At 44.3% G+C, this 27,653-nt stretch overlaps 3 protein-coding genes across 6 annotated transcripts in view; 1 reads left to right on the forward strand and 2 right to left on the reverse strand.

Moving 5' to 3' along the window:
* The window catches only part of LOC126567383 (histone deacetylase 4), a 171,247-nt gene that overhangs the window by 51,587 nt on the left and 92,007 nt on the right, over positions 1 to 27,653 (reverse strand). For 2 of the 4 annotated variants that reach the window (XM_050223615.1, XM_050223608.1), the window contains exon 1: positions 11,380 to 11,404. The exons of 1 other annotated variant lie outside the window; for it this stretch is intronic. In XM_050223615.1, coding sequence (XP_050079572.1) covers positions 11,380 to 11,398 — 19 coding nt within the window. In that variant the 5' untranslated portion in view covers positions 11,399 to 11,404. Of the gene's footprint in view, positions 1 to 4,461; positions 4,472 to 11,379; positions 11,405 to 27,653 lie in introns of those variants that run through there. One more of the 4 variants, XM_050223622.1, reaches the window with a different exon arrangement.
* LOC126556407 (rab GTPase-binding effector protein 1) lies at positions 13,180 to 17,092 on the forward strand. Its single transcript, XM_050211676.1, has 4 exons — positions 13,180 to 13,348; positions 13,442 to 13,719; positions 13,855 to 13,974; positions 15,715 to 17,092. Exons 1-4 carry the CDS (start codon positions 13,180 to 13,182, stop codon positions 17,077 to 17,079), a joined length of 1,932 nt encoding a protein of 643 aa, XP_050067633.1. The 3' UTR covers positions 17,080 to 17,092.
* Positions 21,499 to 27,002, reverse strand: LOC126566156 (rho-associated protein kinase 1). Its single transcript, XM_050223241.1, has 11 exons — positions 26,959 to 27,002; positions 26,735 to 26,880; positions 24,652 to 26,625; positions 24,128 to 24,276; positions 23,815 to 24,036; positions 23,028 to 23,729; positions 22,671 to 22,957; positions 22,410 to 22,591; positions 22,221 to 22,332; positions 21,686 to 22,018; positions 21,499 to 21,607 (listed from the first exon to the last, which is right to left on the reverse strand). Exons 1-11 carry the CDS (start codon positions 27,000 to 27,002, stop codon positions 21,508 to 21,510), a joined length of 4,251 nt encoding a protein of 1,416 aa, XP_050079198.1. The 3' UTR covers positions 21,499 to 21,507.

Consider the following 27,653-nt stretch of genomic DNA (forward strand, 5'->3'; position numbering starts at 1 on the left):
TGGGAGATCTCGAAAGAGAGATAGAGAGCGAAATAGGGAAAAGCTTTTTTCGCACCTAGAAAATATGCTTTATGGTGTTGACGTGCACGTTTCGCACAGCGCAACATAGACGAACACCGTGCGGTCAGTGTGAGAGTCTCGGACCGGCTTGGTTTGCAGCCGTGGAATTTGTTGTTAAACGTTGCTTTCCCTATTGACAAAATTTGCTCTATTAAGGCACTAGTAAGGCAAATTAGTATTGACAAAACCCTTCATAGTGGTTATGCTAGTGGATGATCTCCCCAAAAAAAATCTTTTTAGTGATTATGATTATAATAGTGCAGTTTTAAGACGCTCGGTGACGATAGACCTTACCAGGGTTTATCACCTGCACCACTTGCCAATCATATCACAAAAGCATTGTGGGATACGCATTATTACTTTTTGCAATATCTAAATTACACACAAAGACGAAGCGAGAGAGAGAGAGAGAAAACAGCCGGAGTGTATGTATTGCGGCATTCCGTAGCATTTGTGGCTCATAAACATTTCACTTTTTTTTTGTTGCTTGTATCTCTCTCGGCTTCTCTCTGTCTGTCTCTCGGTTACAAGGCTCCACGTTTGGTTGCTGAGTGCGTGTGCATACACACTACACCGTCCGTCCGTGTGCGAGAGTGTGTTGATTGTTGTCGAACGTGTTGCTGCTGGGGCTATACTGTTGCTAATGTTGATAGTAGAAGAAGTATGACGCAAACAGCGAAACAACAACAGCCAACCAAATTATACTGCTGCTCCATGACGTCTGGTTCTATTTCTTTCAATCAGCACACAGTCACTATCTTGCACATTGTTCGCACCTTTTTTGTTGTTGCCAAATTCGTGTCTTCCTCACTCGCTTTTGTTTTGTTTCTTTTAAGTCAATTATCAACCTTAAGGGAATACGCACACCTTAACATATTAGCAAACCCCACAGCTTCACCTCTCTTTGCCATGCTCCTCCCACTCGGGCACACACACACATACACATCTTTCCACATTTAACATTATGGAGCATTTTCCATCGATCAAATCTCCAAAATAAACCGTGACGGCAGGTTTCTCCCTATAATGGTACGCAATATATACAACTCATACATACACATATTGCAGAGAGCGCACACGCACACCTTTGCCCTTATTTTTGTGTTGTATGGAAGTGGAGCCGCCTCATACCATATTCCGGAATCCAGCAGATTCCTCCTTATCCCTTGGTATGACTCTTAAAACGTTACGTATTCTCTCTCTCTCTCTCTTCTTCCCATTCACTCACTTTATGTTTCACATCACCTCTTCCAACCCCTCCAAGCCCCCTTTAACCTTCCACAACTCCTAACGCCTCCCCGCTCCCCTTCTCTTTATCGTTCTCCACCAGCTGTGAGGCCACGCATACTTTTCCCACACATTGGATCAAACACCGAGCAGTTCCGAGCTCTGGTGGTGAATTTGACGCGCGGAACGATCTCGATCACGCTTCGACTCTGGAACCACTTTTTGGAAGACCATTTCGGGCTCAGTTCGACCACACTTCAAGTTACTTGTGTGCGTCAAAATAGCATCCCACTCACTCACTTAAACATGTAGCCCGTAGTTAATTTGTTTTGCAGGCATCAATGCTGGACATTCTATAAAGCAAACTAGATTGAACGCGACTGTTTAACCTTTCAACTGCATCTGTATTCTACCAAGATGCTTATCAGATCGGTAGATGGGCCAACCCAACACAAACGCTACTTGCTGTCGATTTACCGATAGAGTTTGTAGTCTTCGCTGGCATGTTACGTCTATTTGCAACAAAACATCGGACAACGTCCTCAGGCATGAGAACAAATTTCTAGCGAAGGGTAAGAAGCGTTCAATGTGAATCTTAGCGAACGTGACCGAGGGACTAACTGTCCTGCTACTTAGTCATCAAGCGAAAAAGAATCTTTATTTTGTTAGGATACAATCGTACATCCTGACGAATAGTAAGTACGAATTTAACATCCCCATGCAACCTGCAGATCCAGAGGCTAATACAGTTCTTCAAAAAATCGCCCAAAACGCAGCTTGTTTAGAATTAGATGCTCCAGATTATTTGCCACTACAAGCACGAGAGATCTCAGGGTACCATCTCACAGGCTTCTTTGATTTAATTTTACGATTATCAGTCCAGCGTATGGGAAAGATGAACCCAGGAAATGATGTTATACCCGAACCGGCCCTGCTGGGTGAGGAGGACCGGCATCGTCCTCCGGACCGTCCTTAAAGCTACGAATCAACAAAAAGCCTCATCTGAAGGATTTAAATTTCTACTAACGTTATAGACATTCTTCTTCTGTTTTGACACCACAAGGTGTCTGGATCTAGAGGAGCCGTTTCTAGCTTCCTTGATGTGATTATACTCGAGGCTGTATAGTATGGGTAGATGATCGTGGGACAGAGATTCGATATCCGGTCCCGGTCTGGATAGTAAGTTTTGCCCACCGGATGGAATTTTATGCCAAGTTCTGTCGTGTAAAAGAGCGGCGCCATAACACATGCTCCATACATTGCATTTCTCCTCTGCAGTATCTTTAATCCTAAGCTTAAAGCTTGAAGCCTAAAGAGATCGAGTTCTGACTAACAGCTGCCAGCGAACGTTCAATATATTTCACCATTAATTTGAAAAATCGTAGAATTTATCAATATCCTGTTCAATAATTCTGCTTTTCATGTCATATTTGTCCTACTCTTTCTTAAGCCAAGAGCTTAACGACCACTAAGGTCACGCCGGCCATCGCCGGATTCTACGACGGAACGGTATCCGGATGGGAGTTGAACCCCGGGTCCTGACGTGTAAAGACCTGCGCCGTTGTCGCCTCCCACCCCAATGACACTTTACATAGTCTTGAAAACAATCTTTTGTTTACATTTCAAGAGCATTGTTGACATAAGCTGACCTTGCAAAAAAAAAATCTCCCACATATAACCAAAACAAACTATTTTTCTGACATCTGTCCAAATGCAACTTTTGGTTTTTTTTTTGGACAATAATCTAAAAGATTTCGACGCTGGCTAAGTTTGGACAAAACACACATTCAAAAACAAACATCAAAGACCCTAATGTTTGTTATTTCGTTTTCCCATTTTTTCACAAATATAACACAGTCTGTGGCAACCTGCTGATCGTCGCGATAAGAACTAAGAGAAGCAAGATTGTTTTCATGTACGCGCTTAGTGCTGTGCACTTTATTGGTAGAAAAAAACTTGCATTTATAAACTGTTATTGAAACCACCAAAGGCGGACTTCGAGCTGACGCCACACACAGTCTCTCTCTCACACACACACTCTCTATGTTCAAAGTTTCGATGCATTTGCAGCGCTCACACTTCGCGTTGCTTGAGCATATGTGTGAGCAATGGGCCGCCAAATGTATGTTTATTTACTAACAATCACAACCACTCGCATATACCCGAGCAGTCAATAATTATAGAGCTTGACAGAATAGCTGTTCTTTATTTGTTGCACACATTTTACGCATCAAATAGTTGCCTTTGCAGTATCGTACAGCGCGAAGAAAACGTCCAAAGCATTATTTGTTGTTTAGTGCTAAGTATAGCAACGTTTTGGTTTTTGTTTTCTTTAACCGAAACAGCAATTCGTCAGACAACACAATACACCCACCGCCAGCTTTTTGCACGAGACAGCACTGTACCACAAAACGAACGTCATTTCTTCGCTACCAGCGCCTGCTAGGGAGCGTGAATAATAATTATTCCCGAGACGAAATGATTATTATTAAATACAACCCGCTAATATATGTAGCAGCAGGTTGTGGTGTGGTAGTACCCGCACGCTTTTATGCACCAATACATAACGGAGAACCGTTAGGGGTAGAAAAACCCCGAAACAGCCAACACAACGCGTTCAGAAATCTTGTCTTTTTGATAGGTCTTGCGCTCAAACTCGTCTGTTGGTGCCTCTTGTGGTTATGGCCGGTTGGTTGGTATCGGGATCCAGAAATGAAGTGTTGGTTAGCTTGATAATAGTCTAGTAACCATATAAGGGGCAGCCAGCACTGACTGCTCAGACCAGATAGTTCCTTTCACTCAAAAGCTATGAGGCCCTAATTGTGGGATGTGTGAGAGATAGAGCGAGAAAGAGAGAGAGAGAGAGCGAGAGAGAGAGAGAGAGAGAGAGAGAGGGGGGAGTGAAAGAGACAGAGTGTAGAAGAAGAGGTAACGAAACAGAGCGAGTAAGCGAAAAACAACAGACCAAAACCCACCCACCACCCCATCCACCCCCTCCCAAACACCCCAACAACCACATACAGCGAGAGAAAAAGAAAGGGACCCAACAAAAAAAGGGAGCGCAAAAATGCACACGCACACAGACACAAATGCACACGCACACGTAGGACTGGGACTGGGATGAAAGGTAAAAGCTTAATATATTGGGTGCGGGATCCGCCAGCCCTCACGCACCATGGAGCACATATAGGAAACCAACAACACTCCCAACTGTTTTGGAAACTGTTCAAAAAGAAACTGTGGGCACTTTTCCGGCGCGACCGCGACACGTCTGATCGTTTGGAGCGTACCACTGACAATACGCACACGGAAACGGCGGCGATCAACATGTAGCACCCCCAATGCGCTCTCTCTCTCTCTTGATATCACTCGTGAGAGTCGCACCACTCAAAACAGCCCCCGGTAATCAGTGAGCACCCTTTTCCACATGCGAAGCTATAGTCCGGATAGGGAGATAACTGCGCGAAGCGCCGTCAAAAATCGGTACGAACCGAAAAGGGCCCGAAATGTGCCACAACAGTTGTGGAGAATGCGCTGCAACGGCAACCAGCCACAACCACTGCCTGCAAACATTCGGTAGGGTGAGGAAATTAGCTATATTTATCGACCCCTGCTGACAATTAGCAGCGTGCTATCATCAAGACGCGCTCTGTTCGAGTTTGCAGACGTTGGTTCAATGTGTGTGGCAATGTGTATCATAATTTCTATGCCCTCTTGTATGCGTCGGTGGTTGCGGTGGTGCACGCGTTTGAGTTCCCAGGAGTGCTCTCACGAAACATACATACACACACACATGTATATACACCTAACGGATTACCCTACGGTGCTCCGTCGAGCATATACCGATAACCGAAAGTCCATTTTGGAGCAATCCCTGTACTCTTTACACTGTCCATAGCAAAAGCCTACGCGTACGGTGAGACCGAGTAGTAGCAATCGAGGGAGAACCGTATATAGTGAGCTACTACTACTGCACTACTACGCAATGATACAACATGGATTGATAAATAGTAGGCAAGGTAGTAACATGCAACGACTCTTTGCTGACACTATATTGTCTTACAACAACAACAGAATTCAGCAGCAATATGGTAAACTGCTCAACTACACTCTCGTTCTCTTCGGCCTTCTCTCCGCAATGTGGTTACTCTTTGCTCATCTTTGGTTGGTTCTGCCAGTGTCGTGGTACTCAACATGCTGACTGTAGTTTTTTTTTTTGGATTCTCAAGCACGCATTAATGTCCCATTTAACGAATATGGTTTGTCTACTGCTTTATCTACATTCTGGAAATGTGTTCTGATGTATCGTACACCCCGTTGAAACCAAATAGTTTTTCAATTAATGAGGCGTGTGATGGATCTATTCGCACGCTGGATTGCTGGCGTTGTGCAAAGGAGTTGTGTGTTATCAGCAGCCGAACGCTGCCGCTTTCATATAAAACAATTCTAGTAATACACCGAATACAGTATTAAGGTTAATATAGACATCATATACAAAACATAGAGGGGCGGCTCGATAGCAGAGGCGACAACGACGCGGATCTGCACATGGCAGGACCGGGGTTCAAGTCTCACCCAGCTACGTGGTATATCAGCAAGCAAGTCCAGTAAAAGCCATTCGATGGATGGCGAGAAGAGACCTACACCAGAGGTCGTTAAGCAAAAACAAGAAGGAATAAAAAAAGCACAGCCGGAGACGCCGAATATAGTGTGACAACCCCGATCATCTCCAAACGGCATAGCCAAAATTTCAATCCCATTCGTGTACCATTCCCGCGTAGTGAGGACTCATTATCCAAATGCCATCATTACAACACAGTACAGACCGGCATAATCTCGGAGAGCTTGTTTTTTTAGTCTAAGAAGAAAAAAGGAGCACAAACCTTCACAATAGCACAAATGAAGTTATCCGTTCTGTGATACCCAACAAAACTCCCCTGTCTGTGTAGGGTCGTAAACTTTTGTTTGTGCAAAATGAACCTTTTTGACATATTTCTTGTACACTAACTAAGTGGATACTAAAATCACGAAAGGGTTAAGCCAATTTTTTTTCACTCCCTCAACTTGGATTGCATCCAAAGTTGAATAATCGGTTCCAATTAGTTCTAAACATGTTTAGCACACAGGCAGTGACGTCGCTAAACGAAATAGAAGTTGGTGGCCAACCACTCCATCGAATCTGCAAAACTTGGTGAGTTGGGCGGAAGGAGAGAATGGCCCACCAGAAATGCCGAGGCCTCCATTCCGTGTTGTTTATACATCGTATAACAATTTACAAATTGCGAGGGAGCATATGGAATTTAGAACAGTCCTTCTTCTGCTTGGCTTAACGAACTTCGACTAGATTACGTCGGCCATCTAAAGAGTGCCCCCGAAAGTATAAGTACGATTAAAAAATTAGACAATAAAGCTGTTCTTAACTGTTCGAGACGTGTTCTGAGCTATTTCTAAAAAAATAAAATAAAAGAATTCAATCGTATACTAATGATCGCACTTTTGATCTGACGCCTCCCATCAGGTTCAGCACAGACTTGTCCCAAACGATTTTCGACACTGTCTTCCAGCCTTTTTGAAAAATGTCGATGTTCTCCGCAGCTTTAAAATGCTTTCTCCAGATTCTCTTGAATAACGCCCAAAATAACTCAATCGGTCTGGCTTCAGGGCAGTTCGGGGGATTAATTTCTTTCAGCACGTACCGTAGCCTCATGCCTTCTTCATACCATGCGATCGTGTCTTTGGCATAGTGAACAGAAACAACACCTGGACCTGCATGTTTTCGTATCATGGGCAGCAAACGTCGATTCAAACACTCCTGGATGTTTGGATGACACGGTTCGGACATCATCCCGCATTCGCAAATGGTTTGCCACACCGTCGCCTTTTTTCCAAATTTTTCAAAGAAATATAGATTTGTCGACTTCTTCGACATCCTGGTTTTCAGACACGGTGTAGTATTGACAACATGGAAGAGTTTTTTTAGTCAAAATTTACGTACGACTCATCGTCCATCGCGATGCACGACGATTGGCGACACAGCAGCTTGTCGTACAGCTTCCGAGCCCGATAGTTAACGTGTAGTTGGTTAGGCATATGATAGTAGGTTAGTAGACTGGAGCAGTTGTCGCCTCAGCACCGGCCCTAGTAAATTAAGAGCCGTCAGGACTGCACAAATCACCTCTGTCCTGGATATCTAAGAACCGGCTCGAAATCCCGTGGTCCCAAGCACCGTCTGCAGAGATCCTCGAAACAAATCACGGTCTAGCGGCACGGTTTTTAGTGCACAGAATACCACCATCACTCCATTTCAGCCAATTTGGGTCCACCACGCCTCCGCAGTTCTTTTAAGGTATGAGTCGTCCAGTGCAATTCTCATGACATGACCAGCCTATCAGGCTCAACCTGGCGAGCCTATTTGCTCTTCTATTATCTTTCCCATACATCCAGCACGAACCGTTAAATAGATGAATTGTAAAGCGGCAGAGCAATATTATTCAACAACTTGCATTCAGCAATGGCGTGCAAATCTTTCAGCACACCCTGAAGCTTTTTTGACAGGCGATCGCAGATAGAGAACGGAACTGGGCAAAAAAAGGGGGACAAAAAATAGCAGCAAATAACACGCCCGCTGGAGGTAGGATTCCAATTCAATTAGATCCTTTTTGGAGCGGCATGTGCGCCTCAGCAGGCCAGCAAACTTGCGGGCAATGGTCGGTACAGGGGACGTTATAGCAGTGACGACCACGCGCCGACAGATGGTGAGTGTTGTTATGATGTACCATGTACGCCGAGTAAAAACGCGCTCCCTTTTTATAACACATTCCAACATTTTCCTTCCCCTCGCGCTCGAAGGTTTTTGGCCACAGTTTATGCTAGCGCTGCTGGGTTCGCTACCACTTGGGATGGTGGTAATTGGTGGACGTGAGCCGCTTTGTGTAGTATATATGGCTGTGTGGTGAATACTATGTATTGTGAAAAAGGCTATTAATAGCTACTGCGCCGTATCGGTTTGCGCACTTGTTGGCATTTATAAATATATCTCAGATTTTCCACCAACCCGACCCCTGCCGCTCACTGCTTGGCTTCGCGTCCCTACGCTCCTAACGTGCCAACACAGTATATCACGCAAGCAAGCTGGTAATATAGCCCCTCCAACCATCGTCTTTCTCGTTGATGTTTCTTACTTTCATTTCCAGAAATTCGCTTACTATTATTATTCGGCGTGACGTGAAAGAACGGAAACTCGTGCGAATGCGGTGGCTGTATATGCGGCATTTGTGCCACTTAGTTCTAACATCCCGTTCGTTCCCTACACCCCCAAGAAACGCGCTTCCTGTTTTGCTGCATCATATAATCAATATGTTCGCATCAAACCCCGCCTTTCCCACCAATCAGTGCACCAATGGCTAATAACGCATTCGTTACATCGACATTCCATATTAGCGTGTCCTGCATCCTGCCAGTACCGGATTGCTTTACTCCTTCGTTGGCCACCCCTCCTTATCTACTAGCTGCCTTTTTGCTACCTAACGGTAGCGCTATTCAAACTGCAACATCCCGGAAACCGGAAATGAAACATCCTGGCAGCATCAGCAAACGACAGCGCCATTGCACGAGGCGTTGCATCCATTATTAACGTAAAGAAAAAGCGACGTAAAGTCTCCGAACCATTGTGTTGGTTGGTGGAAAAACATTTTTCAAAGATCATTTACTACTTTGTCCTGTCCAAGACTAGCGAACTTGTGTGTACATTAGCGCATCTAATTAAATTGAATGCTGTGATTTGCAACTGCATCCATTCTGCATACCACAGATCGAAGTCCTTTCGACAAAAGCTTTTTATAACTAATAAATACAGTGATATCTCTTTAAGATGCACGCTGACGAGACTCAGGGCGATTATCTAAAGGGAAGTTTCCAGCTTAGAGCATAGAAAATAGAGCTAAAGCAGTACATCATAGTAGGCTGTAAATGGATCGTTGCTCGGTCAAGGCAATGCAACGTTGATTGATTGGCTGATTGTGATATGAAAATGCTAAGAGACGAATAAAGTCAACTAACTTCTTTACTAGGCCAACGTCGGCCAACTTATGGCTTATTAAACTTGCTGATAGCACGTCGTTGGATAGTGAAGTCATCAATAAAAGCAAACGGTGTTCGGATGAAGATTTCAACCCCGGTCTTGCCATGTAAAGACCCGCGCCGCTGTCGCCTCTACCACCGGGCCGGCCGCCCAAATAGACGCCAAACTGTCTATAAACTAACTAACCAACCAACCAGCACAATAGGTAACCATGCTGACAGGTTCTTCTGCGTATCAAAAGAAGGACGAAAGGCATACAAAAATGGCAACGAACTTGTTAAAATAAAACGCAACTAAAAATGGAACCAACCAAGCTCGGATAAATTCCAATTAATTCTATTTACATCGCGTACATAAGCAATGGAAGACAAATATTCGATCTGTCGATCCTAGAACCAGAGACGAACGCAAAAAAAAACCCCCAAACACCTCACACTCGATGCCGGCCTACGCCATCGATTGCAGATGGATAATTCCTTCCTTTGATTTTCAGTTTTGTTTTTTTTTGTTGTTGCTTGCTTGCTTTAATGCGTCATTCAAATTAAATTTCAAGGACTCACCGAAACGTGTATCCTTAAACGCGTATTTCTGGTGAAGCGTTTCGTATAAGCAATTCCAGGATTTCGTTGCCATTTATTATGACAAACATTGCACCCGTCCGCTTTGATAACATTTTACCTTCAACGGAAATGCGGTTCGAATAAAATTATTGGAAGTGTAATGTTTATTTATTTATTTATATTTTTCGAAGTCAATAATAATAAGGCCTGTTTAGGGTAGGTGCTTTAAATCCATTATATGGTAGAAACACCGGTTGCAGTTTTAAGGGGGTAGATCGGGGTGCTTCTCAGTGGCTCAGTTGCTCGGTGCCTACTGATCTGTCCCCACACCATCAACGTAAACAATTCATCATGCACCGTTACGGGCGAGTGGTATATGTTTATTGAAGAAGCGCTTCAATATACGTGGCCCGAAAGATTAGGCGGCTAAAACAGCCCGACTATAATTAGAATCTCACTATTTGCTGATTATTGCCAAGCGCGCTATAAATATCGCGCGGGAAGAAAAGAGCATGGGAAAGCATGGGTGGACAAGCTGCACGGGTAGGAAATGGTTGAGGTAAATGCGGGCTGCAATATGGGAAGCTCGGACGCGCCCGCTAGTGAGAGCATGCCCCGAACAACGGGGGTTAGCAGGTACGTGCAAAAGACGGGGTGGGAGAAACTGAAGGGAGTAGAAGAATAAATAAATTTCGTTCGACAATCCCTATTTTTGGCTTCCCTTTTTTTTTTTTCTTTGGTTTCTCTCTCTCTCATAACCGAATTTTGCGAACAGCGTTTATGCAGGCGCAAAATCGTGTGCGATTGGGTTGGATGATTCGTTAGGACCATCACCACCACCGCCAGTACTGCCTTGGAGCGATCAGGTTTGGATTTATCCAATTCCGGCACTAAACCGAGGTACGCCTTCCAAACACGTCATGTGCTGGTTGCGCATGTTGCCGTGCACGTGAAAGCATCGCTTGGCTATATTTACGTGCTGTTCGAGCAGTCGACAGACCTCCAAACCACAGTCCAACAGCATCATCATCATCTTGCTCGTCGTCATGGCTTCCTTCCTAAGCAACGGGGACTGGGAGAAACAAACATCTAAACCCAATGATTGTATTGGATTCCCTGGAAGGACGAAAGGATCATTCTTCTTGTTCTTCGCTGAAGGATCAGCTAGGTCACGCTGGCCAACTAATGGCTCATCCGACTTGCGGATACCACGTAGTTCGGATAGTCAGACTACGGGAAAAAAGGTGTCCGGATGAGATTCGTGTCCCGGTTCTGCCGTGTGAAGACCGGCGCCGCTGTCACCTCTACCACCGGACCGCCCCCTATCCGTAAGGATATCATTATTGCTGCCAATTTTTGGTTCTGTCATATCCGCATTTATCTCAGTATTGGAAAGGGAAAGATTTTTCTTAAATACGTACATTAGAGACGGGTTAAAAAAAGGGGACTCACCATTAAAGAAACTGTGCATCGTTCCGGCAGTTTAGTGCAGAGTCAGGGTAGGGTTTCTTGTTGTGTCTTCCAAAAATCCTGCCAACTGCTGTGCTGTGTGCCTTTTTTTCTTATTGCTGAATGCTGATTGAAGGACGCGCGTTGATTACGTACCCCACATTTTAGCGTACAGAGAACTTCACTGCAAGCACTACGACAGGTTAGGCTTAAACTCGTCGCACGTTTAGCACTGATGTCTTTTTGGAAACGGTGAGCAACATTCGTGGGGCAGGTGAAGGGGCAGATGGTGGTGGTAGTGTGGTATGAAGAAGGTTGCAGTCGATCTGGAGGAACCACCGACTTTGCTTAAACTGTGTGAAGCGCGATGCAACGGTGGTGTGACTCCCGGCGCCGCCTTTTTATCTGACACTAGTTGAGCTCCGAGTCGTTTGGGCTGTACAGCTGTACCCGTAATCGCTGAACGTCCGCACTTCCGGTGCCCAGCTTCTTAGCCCAAGAATGGCTCCGGCTTTCCGTGCGACGTTTTTTTTTCCTTTCCCCCTCCCCTACTCTCGCTTCACCGATACCGTACACCCACACAGTACCGTCACCGAGTAGGGTGTTTCGTGCACGCACGATTGAAACGGGGTTTGGCCCAATGTTGCTTCGCAGCTTCTCGCAGTTTGCAAAGCTCGCACAAATCGCTCTGATCGCGGGATGGTTGTATTGCGATGCACGATACACCTTTTACACCATGCAGCCTGCTGGGCGGTGATTCCTAGCGGGTATAGCTCGCACGCGAACGTTCTCCATGTTTTCCACCTGCCAACAAACAACACACACACTTTTCACACTACACAAATCGTTCAAAAATGGCTACTTTATGACGATCTAGAAAGATATCTTTTTTTTCTCGTTGTTTATTGTGTTCTGCCTTGTTATCAAAAAGGAATCCAAGTGTTTTCGTGCTGTCAAACGAATCCGCTCCGAACGGTCAAGGTTGCTACAACAATCAACAGGTTGGGGCCCATCCGCTCCCATTGACAAGGTTGTTGTATAAAGTGTTGCGGTTTGAAAAAATAGTTTTGATTAAAAACAAAATAATTACGTGTTGCGAATCGCTGAACGTGCGATGGAAGTTGCTAGTCGTTTTCTTTTAACCCGGAAAAAAAAACAAGTTTCTTTGCCGTACTGAGCGTATTGAAAGTAATCAGACATATTTCCAATGTTCATCATGGCGGCTTCAAAACAAAGCGATTGTGTTCCATCTTGAGGCTACGAGAGATTTCAAAATTTCAAGCTCTCAAGAGTGTTTATGAAATTTTTTCGCTTGTGAAATCGCTTTTTGAGAACCTGGTGCACACACCTGCTACGGACATGGGGCAATGGAGAAAAAGCTTATATCGTAGATTTGAAATTTTTGACGGTTCAACATCGATTTCAACAAATAGAAATTTCCCGTGGCCCGCGACCTTCAGGCAGGAAAAGGATTCCCGTCTATGTATTTTTATTTATATCAAGTTTTATATTTTCGGTGGCTGGGTTTTTTGCTACCTCACGTTCACAGAGGTTGTGAACATCATGACTTTGCTCGTCATTTGACGTTCGCGAGCGAGGACAGACCGTACCAAAAAGAAAAACAAAAAAAGAAACGAAAACCGCAGAAAGCATATTATAGGGTGGCATCCTATATCGGTGCTGGCCGGTTCGCCGTACGAATGAAAGGTAAACATTTTGAGTAGCTAGCATTTCTGATATCTAACCCACCCTTCCCATACTCTGTGCTCGGCAGATTGTTAAAAACCGCTCAACACTTCCTAAATGGAAGGTGAAAAGAAAAATACCGAACCAGCGTCCGGTGCCGCGACCGACGATGTGGATTACGTACCGGAAAACCCGTCCCAAACTGCTCAGAAGGAATTGCTGCGAATGAGGGAAGAATTCAACCAACAGCGGGCCCGAATGAAGGAGCTGTACCTTGCCAAAGAAAGTAAGCAAAGCGGAATGCATCGCGGTGGAAGAGAATCTTCTTTTTAAAATACTACTGTTTTGTTTTGGTTTCCTTTCCGGCTTCCTGCTGTAGATGAGTGCAAACGACTTGCAGCCGAATCGGCTAACGCACGGAAAGAGCTCGAGGAAGCTAAAGCACAGCTGATGATAATGGAGTACAGCAGGGAAAAGGATGCGGAAGAGCAGCGCAACCAGGTGGAGGATGAAAACCGCACCCTAAAGCAGCTGGTAAATGAAACGCTCGACGAATCGTCCCTGATGCGCGAATCGGTACAGCAGCTGAAGGATGAAAATGGCCGGCTTGCGGAGGAGATACGGCAGCTAAAGGAAGAGCTTGCGGATAGTAACCAGGTACGTTCTATTTTCAGATGTTCCTAACCGATACCAAATCATTGCATCTGTGTGTCCCGGTGAATGGGAGGGTAGTTTTGTTTATTGTCTTACTAGCGATTTGTTTATTTAATCTTTTTTTTTGCTTTGGTGAAGGTGTCACCGAGCCTTGCAAAAACCGTGCAGCAGGCGAAGAAAATAATACTCAAGCTCGGTGCAGCCGATTCTAGCAGCTGCGACAACCTGGAAGATTCAATGCGGAAGGTAAAGAAATATGTACGTATGTATGTTGAATTGAATTGGAATGGAAGTTCGATTCTTTCGTGTTTGTTTTACTTTAAGTTGTGCAAAAATTGATTGTTTTCGTTTGGCAAACAAAACAAAAAAAAAATCTATTAAACGTACTCGTGCGCACTGGTCCGTCTATTGATGGTTGCCTACTTTATGTGTCATACACTAGTAGTGCATGTGTGCCCTCATGCTAACAGCCTCCCTATCCGCCCTATACTCACACACACAAACCGTGAAAGCTATCCCCGACCATTGCAAAAGCGCCAACTGTCATAATCAACTATCACCGCGTCCGAGAGTAGTGCGCTTTTCACCCGTAGCATGAATCAAATGCTCGTGTAGCTTATTGTGTTTGCACAGATTAGACACCCCTCCTCCCTTTTTGCGCAATGGACCCTTCAGCAACGGTGGATGTGGTAAGCGTTGAAAATTCGTTGGATCGCAGATAAGAGTGAATTTAATCATAATCATAATTCCCAGTGGTCCTAATCATAAGTGTGTGAAATCGAAGCATAACCATCAGCAACATCCCCTAACGAACGGATGTTACACGTCCATGTGCGTGATATGTGTATTGGTATATGTGTGTATGTGTGCGGCTGTCCAGCAGTGTTTGTACTAGTGATGGGTGTTGCCGAGCGCACCCACGGTTTCGATCCAACGGTTTCGGAACCGGTTCCGCATCCACGGCCCAAAACTAGTGATTCGAACAACAACTCCTTTCAAGGAATTAATTCACTCTTTTAATAACTCTTTTATGGGAGTCGTTATAACAAGACAACTCGCTGCGCTTCGAAACCCCATAGCTCTCTGTTGATTCGAATTCTAAAAGAGTTTCAAACATTATTTGCGCTTCGAGTCCCTGTGGCGACTTTTAACTCGTTGGTGAGTGAGTTTGACGATTCCCAAAAGAGTTCTCACTCACTTCAAAAGAGGAAAAATCTTTGTGAGTAGGTTATTTAAATCATCAATTCATTCTTACACAGTACGCACAACACTACTACTACTCCGACCCCACGACATCCCCTCCGTTCCGTTAATCATCAGCTGTAAAAGAAAGTTTTATCTTAGTTCAAGTCGTTCGTTCAGAGCTGTGGGTGCGGAGTGGGCCCTGGAACCGGTTCCGTCAACGGAGCCGTTTGTCCCATCGCTAGTTTGTACTTTATCGTAGGGTATGTAATGATTTCTGCCGGGTTATATCTTGAACCCTGTTCCATTAAAGTTTATATTTCCGATTTTCAACGGTTTTGATCTGAACCAGCTTGAATTTATCGGAAGTAGTACAGCGATTGTTATTGTTTGTTTGTTTTGTTTTTGGTCAATTAACCCTATTCCAGGCTACACTGGTAGCCAAGCCGATTTTTATTGCTTTTTCCTCCGATTCTAGGAATCCGATTGACTTGAAATTTGCTGTTTTGTGAGCAAACCACAGCTAATTTTATCTGTAAATATTCTTGGCAACTTGGAAGGTTTATAACTTGTTAAACGAAATTCAATAGCTGGTGCTATATACTTACTGCAAATAGGAGTTTCTAGGGAGCATATTAAAATTAATAGAAAGGACGAGAGTTAATTTTCATCAGAATATTGCATAGCTATCTTCATGATATGTAATGCAACAGTAAAAAGTTCTTACAGCGAATCGTCAAAAAAAACTGTCTCAATAAACAAAATAACTAATTTTCTTTTATCCGTTTTTCTCCGCCCCAAATTTTCTCATTTTAGGCACAGGAAGATGCGGAAGTGTTACGTTCGCTGGTAGTACCGCTGGAAGAGGAGATCAAATCACTGAAAGAAAAGCTAAGGCTTGCGTACGAAGAAATCGAAACCTTTACTACGGTCCGCGACCAGCACCGGGATGGAACGCAGGCGTCGGCTTTGATCGGTATGCTGAATGGACCGGCTGGTCCGGTGCAGGAACCTCCCATGGTCGAACCGAAACCTCCCCAGCCCTGTGAACAGTGTGCCACCTACGAAGCGAACCTGGCACGTCAGCAGGAGGACGAAAAGAAGCGTACGATTGCGTGGGAAAAAAGCTTGGAGCGCTTGAAAGAGCAAGTAACGAAGGAGGCGGCCCTGCGTGCCGATCTCGAGGTGCAATGGCACAGGAAGCGCGAGGAGCATAAGAACGAGGTGCAGAAGCTTACCGAATGGTCCACCGATACAGAGCAAGCGCTCGAAAAGCTGCGACGCGACTACAGCCAGCTAAAGCTAGCACTGCGGGACGAAATGCAAAAGTTAACCCAGGAACGCGAACACATTTGCTACAAACTGAACAGCCTGCAGCAGGATAACGATTTCCTGTCCGGCAAATATATTGCCAGCTCGGACGCACTGAAAGACCAAGAGATAAACTTTCCGCAAAGCATTGAGGAGCTGCAGGAGCTCGTACTGACGCTGCATGAAAATTTAATTGTCACCAAAGCCGGCTGTGAATTTGCGGAACGGAAAGCACGTAGCATGCAGGACGAGGTGGCACTCCTACAGGAGCAGCAGCGATGCCGTGACCGGGAAGTTAAAAAAGCTGAGCAACATTTCATTCAAAAGCAGCACGCACTGATGGAGCAACTGCGCAAACAGGAGCACGACTTTAACCTGCTCGTCAGCGTCCGGGAGGAGCTGGAGCGGACTGACGTGGAGCAGCAGAAGCAAAACTCGGATCTGCGGATGCAGATCATCGAGCTGCAGGCGTGCAACGAACGGCTCGACCGGCAGAACAATGATTTACGGAGTAAGATGATGGTACTGCAGGAAGATTTGGCGAACAACGAGGCAGTGCAGAAGGATTTCGTCAAGCTGTCGCAATCGCTGCAGATGCAGCTAGAGAAGATCCGTTCGGCGGACACGCAGGTACGCTGGCAGGACGACGACGATGTGGATCAGTGTCCGAACTGTAAAAAAGAGTTTACCGTAACGCGTCGCAAACAACACTGTCGGCACTGTGGCACCATCTACTGTCAGCCATGCTTATCGAAATCGGTCCCATCTGGACCGAATCGAAAACCGGCTCGGGTGTGCGACGTTTGCCATACGCTGTTGGTGCAAGATACGGCACCATACTTTAGTCGGGAACCACCACAGTCACCTTAAGACGGCTCGTAGGTCCTTCCGTTGCATTGGATAAGGTTGCTCGTAAACTATGCCGGGGTGCGGCCGCGGTCCGGTGGTATAGGCGACAGCGGCGCCGGTCTTCAAACGGCAGGACCGGGGTTCAATTCCCACCCGGACCGTCCCCCCGAGTGAGGATTGACTAACCAACTACGTGGTATCGGCAGTCTAGTAAGCCATTTCGATGGCCTGCATGACCTTAGAGGTCGTTAAACCAAGAAGAAGAAGAATAAGAAACTATGTCGCTATTTTTTACCTGCTCTGTGAAAAACATGGTGGAATCTTAGAAATTGTACACTTTGTTTATGTTGAAACCTCTCTTCGGAATCGATTTAAATCACACCTATAACCCACGGTACTATGATTTCGAAGCGAAAGTTTAAAAAAGTTGTAAACTTTAAGGTCGCGAGCAACGAGAATGATGAAATCGCAGTTTGCAGCAAAAGTTGCAACGATTTCCAACAGCGTTATTCAAATTGATTCCGAAGATAAATCTAACTTAGTTTCAATGTTTGCATATAATCAAAGTGTATCACTTCTAAGATGCTACCCTGTTTATGTCAACAACCTTGAACGGCCCTTCTTGGCCTGCTATTCTTGGCTTCTATAACTTGATTGTAAGCTGGTAGCTAAATAGTCAGTCCTGTGCGCGGAATAGAGACGTTCTGGTTGGGATATGATACTCGTCTCGTAAACCTACAAAATGCATTTTATTTCTTTAAGAAATACTTTCTCTTTTTTCCAACTGTGCTCACCCCATAAAAGGCGTAATTGTTACGTCTTGCTATAAAGCGACCAGATTCGACTGATGGAACCGTTGCTTACTTCATACTTAATTTGGATTTACTAAATGACATATTGTGTTATAGCTTCCAACCAAGAATCCACACTAACCCGTTCACTCACTTCAACGTTCATTTGATGTTTGTTAAAGGTCCCTAAGGAACGCGGGAGTCGGATTACGAGGACAAAAAAGAAGATAATAGTTTTGCGTGCTGTACACCACAGATTAGGCAATAGACGACTTGGTGGAAGTGTCTGGAGGAAGGACAAGAAGTATTTAGTTACGTAAATAGTTAGTTGAACAAATGATTATATCCGTTTGTGCAGAATATGTATGTGTTATAATTGCGTTTTCCCTAAATGGAAACAAAAATATATTTTAAGCTAATAGTTAAAAGACAATAACTAACGACCATTCCCTTGCATGTACGCACCCGAACGCGCCCGTTGTATTGGTAATCGTGGTTGTCTTTTGTATATAGAAAACTAAACTTACAGTCTATGTTATGTATGAAATAAACACAAAATTTGCTATTCTGTACAGAACAGGTTTGGTTAAGTTGTGTTGGTTATAAAATCGTCAAATATCACATTGAACGATACTCCCATCCAGGCAACACTTCTCCACTGACATCGGGTTTGTGGCTGCTTCGCTTCAACAACCACTGGCAGATTGCTACCATCTGGATACGCCCTAGTCAAGCGCACTGTTCCAGATTGAGCGTCCGGAATTAGACACAGCACTTTGTAACCTTTGAGAAACGTAACGGCTGTTACGAACAAGCCTACGTAGTTGGATACAACCATCAAATCAATAAACAGGTGGTGTGTTAGAACTTCAAACACGTGGCATTTCTGCAGAATTTGTCGGTTCGTAAATACCTAAAAAAAATTAAAAAAAAAAACTGTTGTTGATTGACTTTCTTCTTTTATTATTACAAATTTTAAAGGGCTTGTAATCGATTATCAGCGTCGTAAAAAAACAATAATCGTATTTTTTTCTTCTTCTTTTTTAATCTACAAATCTACTTCACACACGCAGTTGGCAACAATTTCGGTTCTCTCACTCATTCGTTATTTAATTACTTTTTTTATTGTCAAGATGTGTAGAGGTTTTTTTTTCTTGGATTCTCCACTTGTTTTTGCTCTTCTTTTATTTACATTTGGTAGTGGTGTAAATCTTCCATCTTTTTTTATAAGAATATTGTTTCCGTAAAATGCTTGCTGTTTTGTTTTTTTTTTCTGTAGCGTTGAACAAGCTTGAGCGCTTGTATAGTAACAGTTGCTGTGGTGTTATTAGTTCGTTTCAAAATATCGGAAAAAGCGTGTCATTATTTAACGGTGCGATATGTTACATTTCAAGGCACTATAAGGATGCTTCAAAGAACTTTTCTCTAACGCAAATGTTTTCACCACTTCTGTATGGTGCAAAACGGTCGCGTTCAATTGTTTCCCGTACAACATTCGTCCTCTGTACCTTCACGAACGGATGTATACCGATGCGTTCATTTATCACTTAATCTTACCGGCAATTGGCTAACCGGTTGCCGGCGATTCGATTCGATTGACTCAATAATTACAGTATGATATTCGTATAGTAGTTAGATGTACGCCACCCCATGGCTTGAAAGACATAGAAAATAGAATATACAACAAAACAACTACCTATCCTAAGGGGGGAGTTGTGTTCACTTCATGATTCACTTACCACAATCACTTATTCCTAACAAATGCAATTCGCTTCGCCCAGTTATCCGTCATTAGCGTGTGTGTGAGAAATTGTAGAATTAGGTTTTTAGGGATTTACAGTAGAATCTGCATACTAGTTTGTACAAAAAACCCTCAAACCGACTCCTTTTTTGTTGTTGCTGCTTCTATTTTAACTCAATTATTTTCTTTTTGTCTAGAGTTTTATCATTTTCTTCCCTGTTGTTGTTAACTGTTTTGTAAAAAAATATCCATCTTGTCTCTTTTCTGCCTAACTGATAGTAGCAAAGCCACTATTAACCGTTTACGAATACTTCCGTTTGCTAAATATAACACACACTTCTCGTTCGTTTTCTATTCTGCTATCACGCCATCGGTGTTATCCAATCTATGGACAATCGTGTCCAAGAAACGGACTCTGCCGAAGCAACTAATACTACTGGACATTACGAATGTGCTTCTGCTTCTGCTATGTAAAAAAATATATATACGAATACATATAACTATCTTCTTTAACGCCATTAATTGGTTATTACTATAAAAGTGTCATAAATCCTAACGACTTTATACAAACATCAGACAAAAAACATCTGCAACATTATTTGTATCCAGATGCCTTCGTACGCGTACGCAATAACAATGTGTAGAGTACCTAATAGCATTGTTCATTAACAAGGATTGAGCAAAGATTAGCGCACTAGAGCAAACAAAATGAAACAAGAAAGACGAACAAACAAGAAGACAGGTTAAGCCGTTTACTACAGGTATATCGCGGTGTTTGTTCGTAGGAATGCAGCAGTTAGAAAGATACTGAAATGGGGCGTTTTCGTAGAGTGTTTTGCTATTATATCGGCATACTGGTCGTTATTCGGTTTTTTTGCAACCATGTTTATTGTACTAGGCAAAACAGAATCCTTCGAAAAATGGCAAATATGGTTGTCAATGTGCAACATAATGAAACATTGAAAGTCACTAGATTTATGTATCGTACATTTGTTTAAACTTACAAGTGTGTTACAACGTGTCTGGTAGGCCAAAAATTGTATCGGTTATGCGTAGTAGGCTCAAATATGTTGCAGCTAAAAATAGCCGGATTAAAAAAAAACATATACACACATCGATGAAATGAAAATAAAAACTATTTGTAATATACAGCCGAATCGTGCATGTTTCAAAGATGTTTACCTAACTGATTACATTTGAAATTGAACGATAGTCCATGATTTCATCTTTGTCTGTTCTATTCGTAATAAAGACATTCGAAAATTGCTCCTTTTACCTAACTTTTTCACTCTAAAAGTGAAACCAACAAACGAAACACAATAATTCCATTTTTGAAAGCTGCTCTATAAAAATAAAAATTCGATCGCACAACAGTGCATGGCTCTCTGTTAACAAATTCACAGGTCCTTGTTTTGCTATCAGAACATTAAAATGCATCGTTTTTTTTTTTTTTGTTTGGTTGTTTTCTAATACCGATGTACGTGAATAGCTTGGTTTGCCTAGTTTTTCGAAAGCTTGTTTCAAAATCACTGCTTCCTCCTCACATAGAAGATCGTTATCTTCTAACCGTTTGCTCGGTCACATATCCATTCACTAGCGTTGCTTCCTAGTGTGTTGCAAAACCAACATTGGAATGAAATTAATGAAATGCTAATACAAAATATACGAAAAATTGCTCCGTAATAAATAAAATGGAAAATATTTTTAGCACTGTCAACCAATCGAACTAAGAACTGTTTTGTTTTGCTTCGAAAATCCCGATTCAGTGGACGGGATTTCTAGAGAAGATTTGGAATGGAAGGTGGGGCCAAGAAATACTATCAGTACCCATAAAAAAAACCTCAAAAGCGAAAAAGTATCCGTTCGCAAAAAATATGAATAAAAATTATAAATGATGGCTTCTTGCTGGTTTTTTTTTTACGGTGGCGGTTGCTTTAGCGAAGCGTTCGTTGGTAGAGTGGCCGATCGTTGTACAACGGCTGTCGAGCTTGGCTTATTATTGGATCGTGCGGATTGGCTGAAAACGGAGAGCAACCATCAGAAACATCAGAATAGCATTAATTTGCGTAGACGATAAAAGCGCGTTTTCACTTACCTAGGTGAAACTTTCGTCGAATCCAAATTGGTGTTGGAGTTACCATTGTTACCGTTGTTACCCAGACCACCACCACCACCATTTCCACCACCGCTGCTTCCCCCGATCGAGCTATTGCCACTTCCTCCCAGTGTGCCGACATTGTTGTTGGAGTTAGCCTTGTATCCACTCTTCTGAATGCGCTTGGAAAGACGACTAACCCAACGGTGCTGATCATCGTTTGAGGCGGCAAGTAGCAACATTTCCCGCGCATGGTTAGGATCATGATGCAGCTTGCACGGTGCTAGTGGGTTGTTATTGTCAACATGCTCCTTGTGCAGCTTGAACCTACAGCTATTGTGTGTGTGAGAGAGAGGAAGAAGAAATCCCCAGATTCAGTATACAAAAGGTGTGTTCTGCATCTTTACTACCTTAAAAGGGGTTTGATCCATATAATGAAATAGTACAATCTCTTAGGAAAGCATTTCAAATAATTTACTACCCACTTGGAAAATAGCATTATATGAAACGAAACCCTGTACTGCTAACCCCTTACCGTTTGCATTCATACGCTGGCAGTGATTTGAAGACGTGCCAGAGCGTCTTCTGGCAGGAAGGAAGATCGCATGTCGTTGGTATATGGTAACTTATTTGGAGGAACTCGTGGCCTGTCGGGCAGAATAAAAAAAAACAAACAGATATGAGAGTTACTTCTAGTTACCTCCTCGCGCCCAACGTGCCGTACCTTTGTACTGTAGCGTGAGTGGTTTTTCGTCGCTACGCGAAGAAGCGTCGGACTGCTGTTGCTCATCCGGACGGCGCGCTTCACCCTCGCCAGCGTACAGTAGCTGAAAGATTCGCGGTATTTCTTTGGGATCGGCACGAATAACGTCACCTTGTGTAACCGGACGAACATGGAACACCTTGCTGCAAAGGTGAAATGCAAAAAAAAAACACCAAAAACCATTTAAAATACTCAATTGACAGCAACCATACATTACTATACCTCAGATCAATGATCAGCAACGGATCGCTAGTGTTCTGCTTATCCAGCTCCGAGCTGTAGAAAATGATTCGCTTGGGCGACACCACTACAAACTGACGCTTCCATCCGTGCCGCTTAATGTTCTGCTTGTTCGGTACGCTCAACCAGCCCTCAAAGATGGAGTCCTGATTTTCCTCCATCATGTCATTGTCGACGGACGATAGCGATGCCGTCTCGATCAATTTGATCTGCAAATGTTCGATCTCCGTCGCCTTGCAATCGATTTCCATCTGCAGCTTGGTTTTAATCTAAAAGCGAAAGTTCAAAAAACAGTGCAATTATAACTACCGATTGCTTTGAGAAAAGGGTCACACGTACATCAATTTCTCGCGACAGCTGACTGATCGTTTCGTTGTGCTTTTGGCACAGTTCGTCATATTTGGCACGCTCCACGGACAGCTCCTGCTGCAAACGTTTGTTCTCCTTTTCCTTCTTGCGCAACTCGGCCGTCGAGTTAACCTTCATCTTCTGCTTGCTGGTCAGGTTGTTATCCTTGCGGTTCATTATTTCGGCCAGCTTGTTTACCGCCTGCTGCTTTAGAATGGTTTCGTTTACCAACTTTGCTCGACACTTATCCAGCTCGCCGAGCTCGTACTTCAGCCGGTACAGCTCTTCCTGCTGCTTCTTGCTCTGCTGCATCATATCTTCCAGCTCGTACTCCTTGTTGCCGAGCGACTTCTTCAGCTCCGCTTCGACATCCTTCAGCGACGTCACTACGGTTTCCTTGGCCATCAGCTCGTTGCGGTGCTTGGTCAGCATATCCTTCAGCTCGAGCTCTTTCATGGTTTTTTCCTTCTCTAAATCGGCGACCGTTTCTTCGGCAATCGAACGGGCCAGCGCTTCGGTGTCGGCGCGTGCATTGGCTAGCTGCAGCTGGTGCATAATGTTGCAACGTTCTTCGTCTAGCTTTTGCAGCTGACGCATACGGTCCTTCATCTCTTCCCGCAGCTCATTGTATTGCGTTTTATACAGTTTCGAGAAGTATTGTTCCACCTCCAGCTGGTCCTGTACTTCTTTCATCTGTAACGGGGAATCAAACAGGGAAAGAACAAAATTATTACTGGCACGCGGAGAATCGTAGGTAACGAGTGACGGTTGCAGTTACCTGCAGAATGTCCGTGTTGTGCTGCTTCTTAACATTAGCGACATCTTCCTCGAGCTTCTTGCGTGTATCTCGCAATTGTTGCAGCTCCTTTTGTGACTGCATCTCCTTCGACTTAAGGTGGGCGACCTCCGAGCTTTGAAGGCTTATCTCGGACAGCAAACTGTTCTTTTTGCTCTGCTCCTGCTCTAACTGACTATGTAGGGCAATTACCTTTTCCGATTCCTTCCGAAAGAGAGAAAAAAATACAACACATTAAAAATAAAATAAAAGTACATGCAAATCACACACACACACATATGGATGATTTACGTACCTGGCGATATTCCCCTTCGAGCTTCTGCAAACGCTGCTGAATCTGGCGATAGTCGACGGATAGCATGGACAGCTGGCGCTCTTTTTCCTGCGAGTTTTGTTCAGCTTTCTGGCGACCAAGCTTTTCCTCCGTCAGCTTGTTTTGTAGTGCTGATTGCAGGGATTAATTTAATTTTAGAAACAATCATTAGAATCAGTTTTTTGTATCATGCGTTTTTCTATAAGCTCAGGGTCACGAAATTCAATAAAACCGTGATACCCTTCTGAAAACAGAGCTTTTGAGAAAAAAAATTATCTCGTAGAAAATCCACAAGAAAAAGTTGAGAAAAAAGTTAATAAATGTTTTTTACGTTCGCTCGATCCCGGAGAATTAGAACACAATTTGGTGAAAATTATCTGAGAAATGATAAACCACACACATGAGTTCAACAGTGCTCGCTACATAACGACCTAACCGCGAAAATTTACATTATCGTTTAGAGATCTGTTTAGTGGATGATAAACCTTTCATGCATGTTTACTAACCTTTTACCTCCTGCATGTTCGCCTCCTCATTGTTCAACAGCCGTGCCTTAGCCGTTTCCTGGTGCGCCCGAACCTCCTGATCGTAACGGTTTTGCACCGCCTTCAGCTCACATTCCATCGAGGCAATCTCCTTTTCCAGCTCCGAAATCCGATCGACCAGGGTACGGTTGTCAGCAAACACCTGCTGCTCGCGTGCCGACATGCGCTCCATATCCGCGCACAGCGACTGCACCTTCACCTCCAGCTCCTTCTGCATTTCCATACGCTTGATGCGCGTGTTCCGCTCCTGCGCTAGCTGGCTCTGCAGTTCGGTCATCTCCTGCTGCAGCATATCGCGCATCGTTTGCAAACCAAGCAACATCGACTGCAGATCGAGTGCCTTCTGTTCCGCGTTGCTGCTCAGCATGCGCAGTTCCGCAATCTGCTTCTTGCACTTCTGGCCAGTCTCCACTTCCGCCTTATACTTTTCCTGCACATCCGCTAGCTGCTTCTCCAGTGCGCTGATACGATCGGTGTACTGCTGCTGATTGTTCATTTCGCGCGTTCGCAAGTTCCGTTCCTCCTGCAGACGCTGTGTCGTCTCGACCAGCACACATTCGAGCTTTTTGCGATTTTCCTGCTCACCGTCCGCTCGTCGCTGTACCTCGCGGTAACTGTGCTTCAGCATGGTCAGTTCGCGCTCGTACTCGTTCGCGAGCGTCTGGATGTCCGATTCCCGCTTGGTGATCACCTCAATCTGCTGGCGAAGCGTCCGCTCCTGCTTCTCGAGTGTTTCCACCGACTGCTTCTCCCGCTGCAACATATGCTCCATACGCATCAGCTCGGCATTGTTGGACAGCCGATGGCGATGACCTTTCGTAAGCTCCTCCTTATTGTCGGTGGTGTCCTCGATGGCCGATTCACCGTCCGTACCAGCGGCACCCTCACCACTCAGCAGCTGATAATCGGGCGAATAGGTAAACCCGATGAACGGCAAATTATCTCCAACAAACGTAGTGGGCGTTGGGAAGTTTGTACCGATGCTGTTTTTCCGATCAACTTCGACAAAGTTGCGCGTATCATCGTCACTGCTCAGTTCGGGCACTACCGGCGGTACGGAATCGCGCACATTCTCGAACGTCCAGGTATCGTTAATGAAAAATGGATGCGATTTAATTTCATCCACACTGTAGCGTCCGAGTCGCACGGTACGATCCGTCAAAAAGCCCTTGATGAGCGATTTTGCATTCTCGCTCATCGGCGCATTGTCCGGAAAGTGGAGACAATTTTTATGATCCATTATCTTACTGTACGTACCGATAAGACTGTCGGAGAAGAAGGGCGTATCGCCGATCAGTATTTCGTACAGAAAGATGCCCAACGACCACCAGTCGCACTCGCGCCCGTACCCATCCTTCTCGCCCTGAAACTGCAACACCTCCGGGCTAATGTAGTCGGGCGTACCGACCGCATTCGACGAACGCACCAGCCCATCGCTGTCCATCCGCATGCACGTACCGAAATCGGCCAGCTTCAGGTGACCGTGCATGTCCAGCAGCATGTTGTCTGGTTTCACGTCCCGATGGATGAAACCCATCTGATGGATCGTGTCGAGCGCCAGCACCACCTCCATCGTGTAAAACAGTGCCCACTTTTCCGGTATCTCGTACACGTTCATCAGCCCGACGATGTCACCGCCAGGCATAAAGTCCATCACCATGTACAGATATTTCGCGTCCTGGAACGCGAAATGCAGCTTCACGATCCAGTCGGAGTTTGCGTTTGCCATGATGTAACGCTCCTCCCAGAAGAACGCGGTATCTGCACGGGTAATCATCTCGTACTTGGACAACCGTTTCATCGCGTACACCTGTTTGGTGCTTTTCTGTCGCACCAGCAACACCTTGCCGAATGAGCCGCGACCGATCAGCTTGATGAAGGTGAAATCGTTGGGATTCATGCGCAGCTTTGTGATGTCGCGGGCTAAATTTTTGTCTGTGGAATTGAAAGCAAAGGCGGGGAAAACGAAAATTAGTAGCCTCGGTCCTAATTTTCGCTCGGCCTCGGCCGATATTGAGAGGGCGATCGATGGTCGGATGCTTACAGCGTTTGATGAACGTTTCGATGTTCTTAACTATCTTCACGTTCTCATGATCACAGTCCGCCACGAGTGCAGTCAGCGTATCCAGCAAGCAGTCGATGTTGCTGAGGCTGTTTGGGTCGCGTATTTTCTGCTCCAGGGACATCAGACTGCCGAATAGAGATAGGGAGAGAGATATGAGTTTGTTTATTGCATGTTTCTTCAACGCGCCTGCTTCAATTACTTACCGTGCCCTGCGAGCTTCGTCCATTGGTGGTTTCTTACTCGCCATTCTGTTTATGTGTGGGTGTATTATTGTTTTTTTTGTTTTGCTTTACATTTGATAAACCACTCCGTTAATCTTCACTTCCAACCAGAAACGGTTGCACGGATGCAACAGGATTTTTAATACAGCAGCTGCCTGCTATACGCCATACTCTACGACTACGAGTTCGCTGTACTGGAGATGAGAAAAATTACTCGTTTTAATTATTCACATCGGAAAAGAAGATTGGATAAAGATATTTAAATAGGGTGTGACTGAATTAGTGAGTGAGTGAATGAGTCATTACTCCTCCCGAAATAAGAATAATCAGAAAACAGTAAATCATAATAATTGAACAATTAAAAGAGTGACTAACACTCATTGAACTGATTTGAAACCATAGTTTTGCTTGGAGGATTTCAATACATTCTTACTCAGTGTGCACATCTCTACGCTTTACGCCAATGTTAAAAAAGGATAGTTCATACTTTTTTTTTACGAAAAATTTAATTAAACTTTCACAATCGGAGTGTAATATTAATCCCGAAATGACTTAAAATACTTTATTTGGCATATTAGGATTTAAAAAAAATCGACATAGCGATTTAGATTACGGGTTTGAATCCGAAATAAGATCAGCAGCTGACACAGGAGTAGTCCGGAGTAACCTGCAATTGA

Source organism: Anopheles maculipalpis, chromosome X (genome assembly GCF_943734695.1).
Source record: "Anopheles maculipalpis chromosome X, idAnoMacuDA_375_x, whole genome shotgun sequence".
Lineage (NCBI taxonomy): Eukaryota > Metazoa > Arthropoda > Insecta > Diptera > Culicidae > Anopheles > Anopheles maculipalpis.

What these genes read in the sequence shown, in the direction of transcription:
- LOC126556407 (XM_050211676.1), top strand. Translation starts at nt 13,180, where the DNA reads ATGGAAGGTGAAAAGAAAAATACCGAACCAGCGTCCGGTGCCGCGACC. An exon ending in GCTGTACCTTGCCAAAGAAA is followed by an intron (nt 13,349 to 13,441) that starts GTAAGCAAAGCG and finishes TTCCTGCTGTAG; the next exon opens with ATGAGTGCAAACGACTTGCA. An exon ending in AGCTTGCGGATAGTAACCAG is followed by an intron (nt 13,720 to 13,854) that starts GTACGTTCTATT and finishes GCTTTGGTGAAG; the next exon opens with GTGTCACCGAGCCTTGCAAA.
- LOC126566156 (XM_050223241.1), bottom strand. Translation starts at nt 27,002, where the DNA reads ATGGCGAGTAAGAAACCACCAATGGACGAAGCTCGCAGGGCACG. An exon ending in CGAAACGTTCATCAAACGCT is followed by an intron (nt 26,626 to 26,734) that starts GTAAGCATCCGA and finishes TCAATTCCACAG; the next exon opens with ACAAAAATTTAGCCCGCGAC. An exon ending in CCAGCGTATGAATGCAAACG is followed by an intron (nt 22,019 to 22,220) that starts GTAAGGGGTTAG and finishes CACACACAATAG; the next exon opens with CTGTAGGTTCAAGCTGCACA.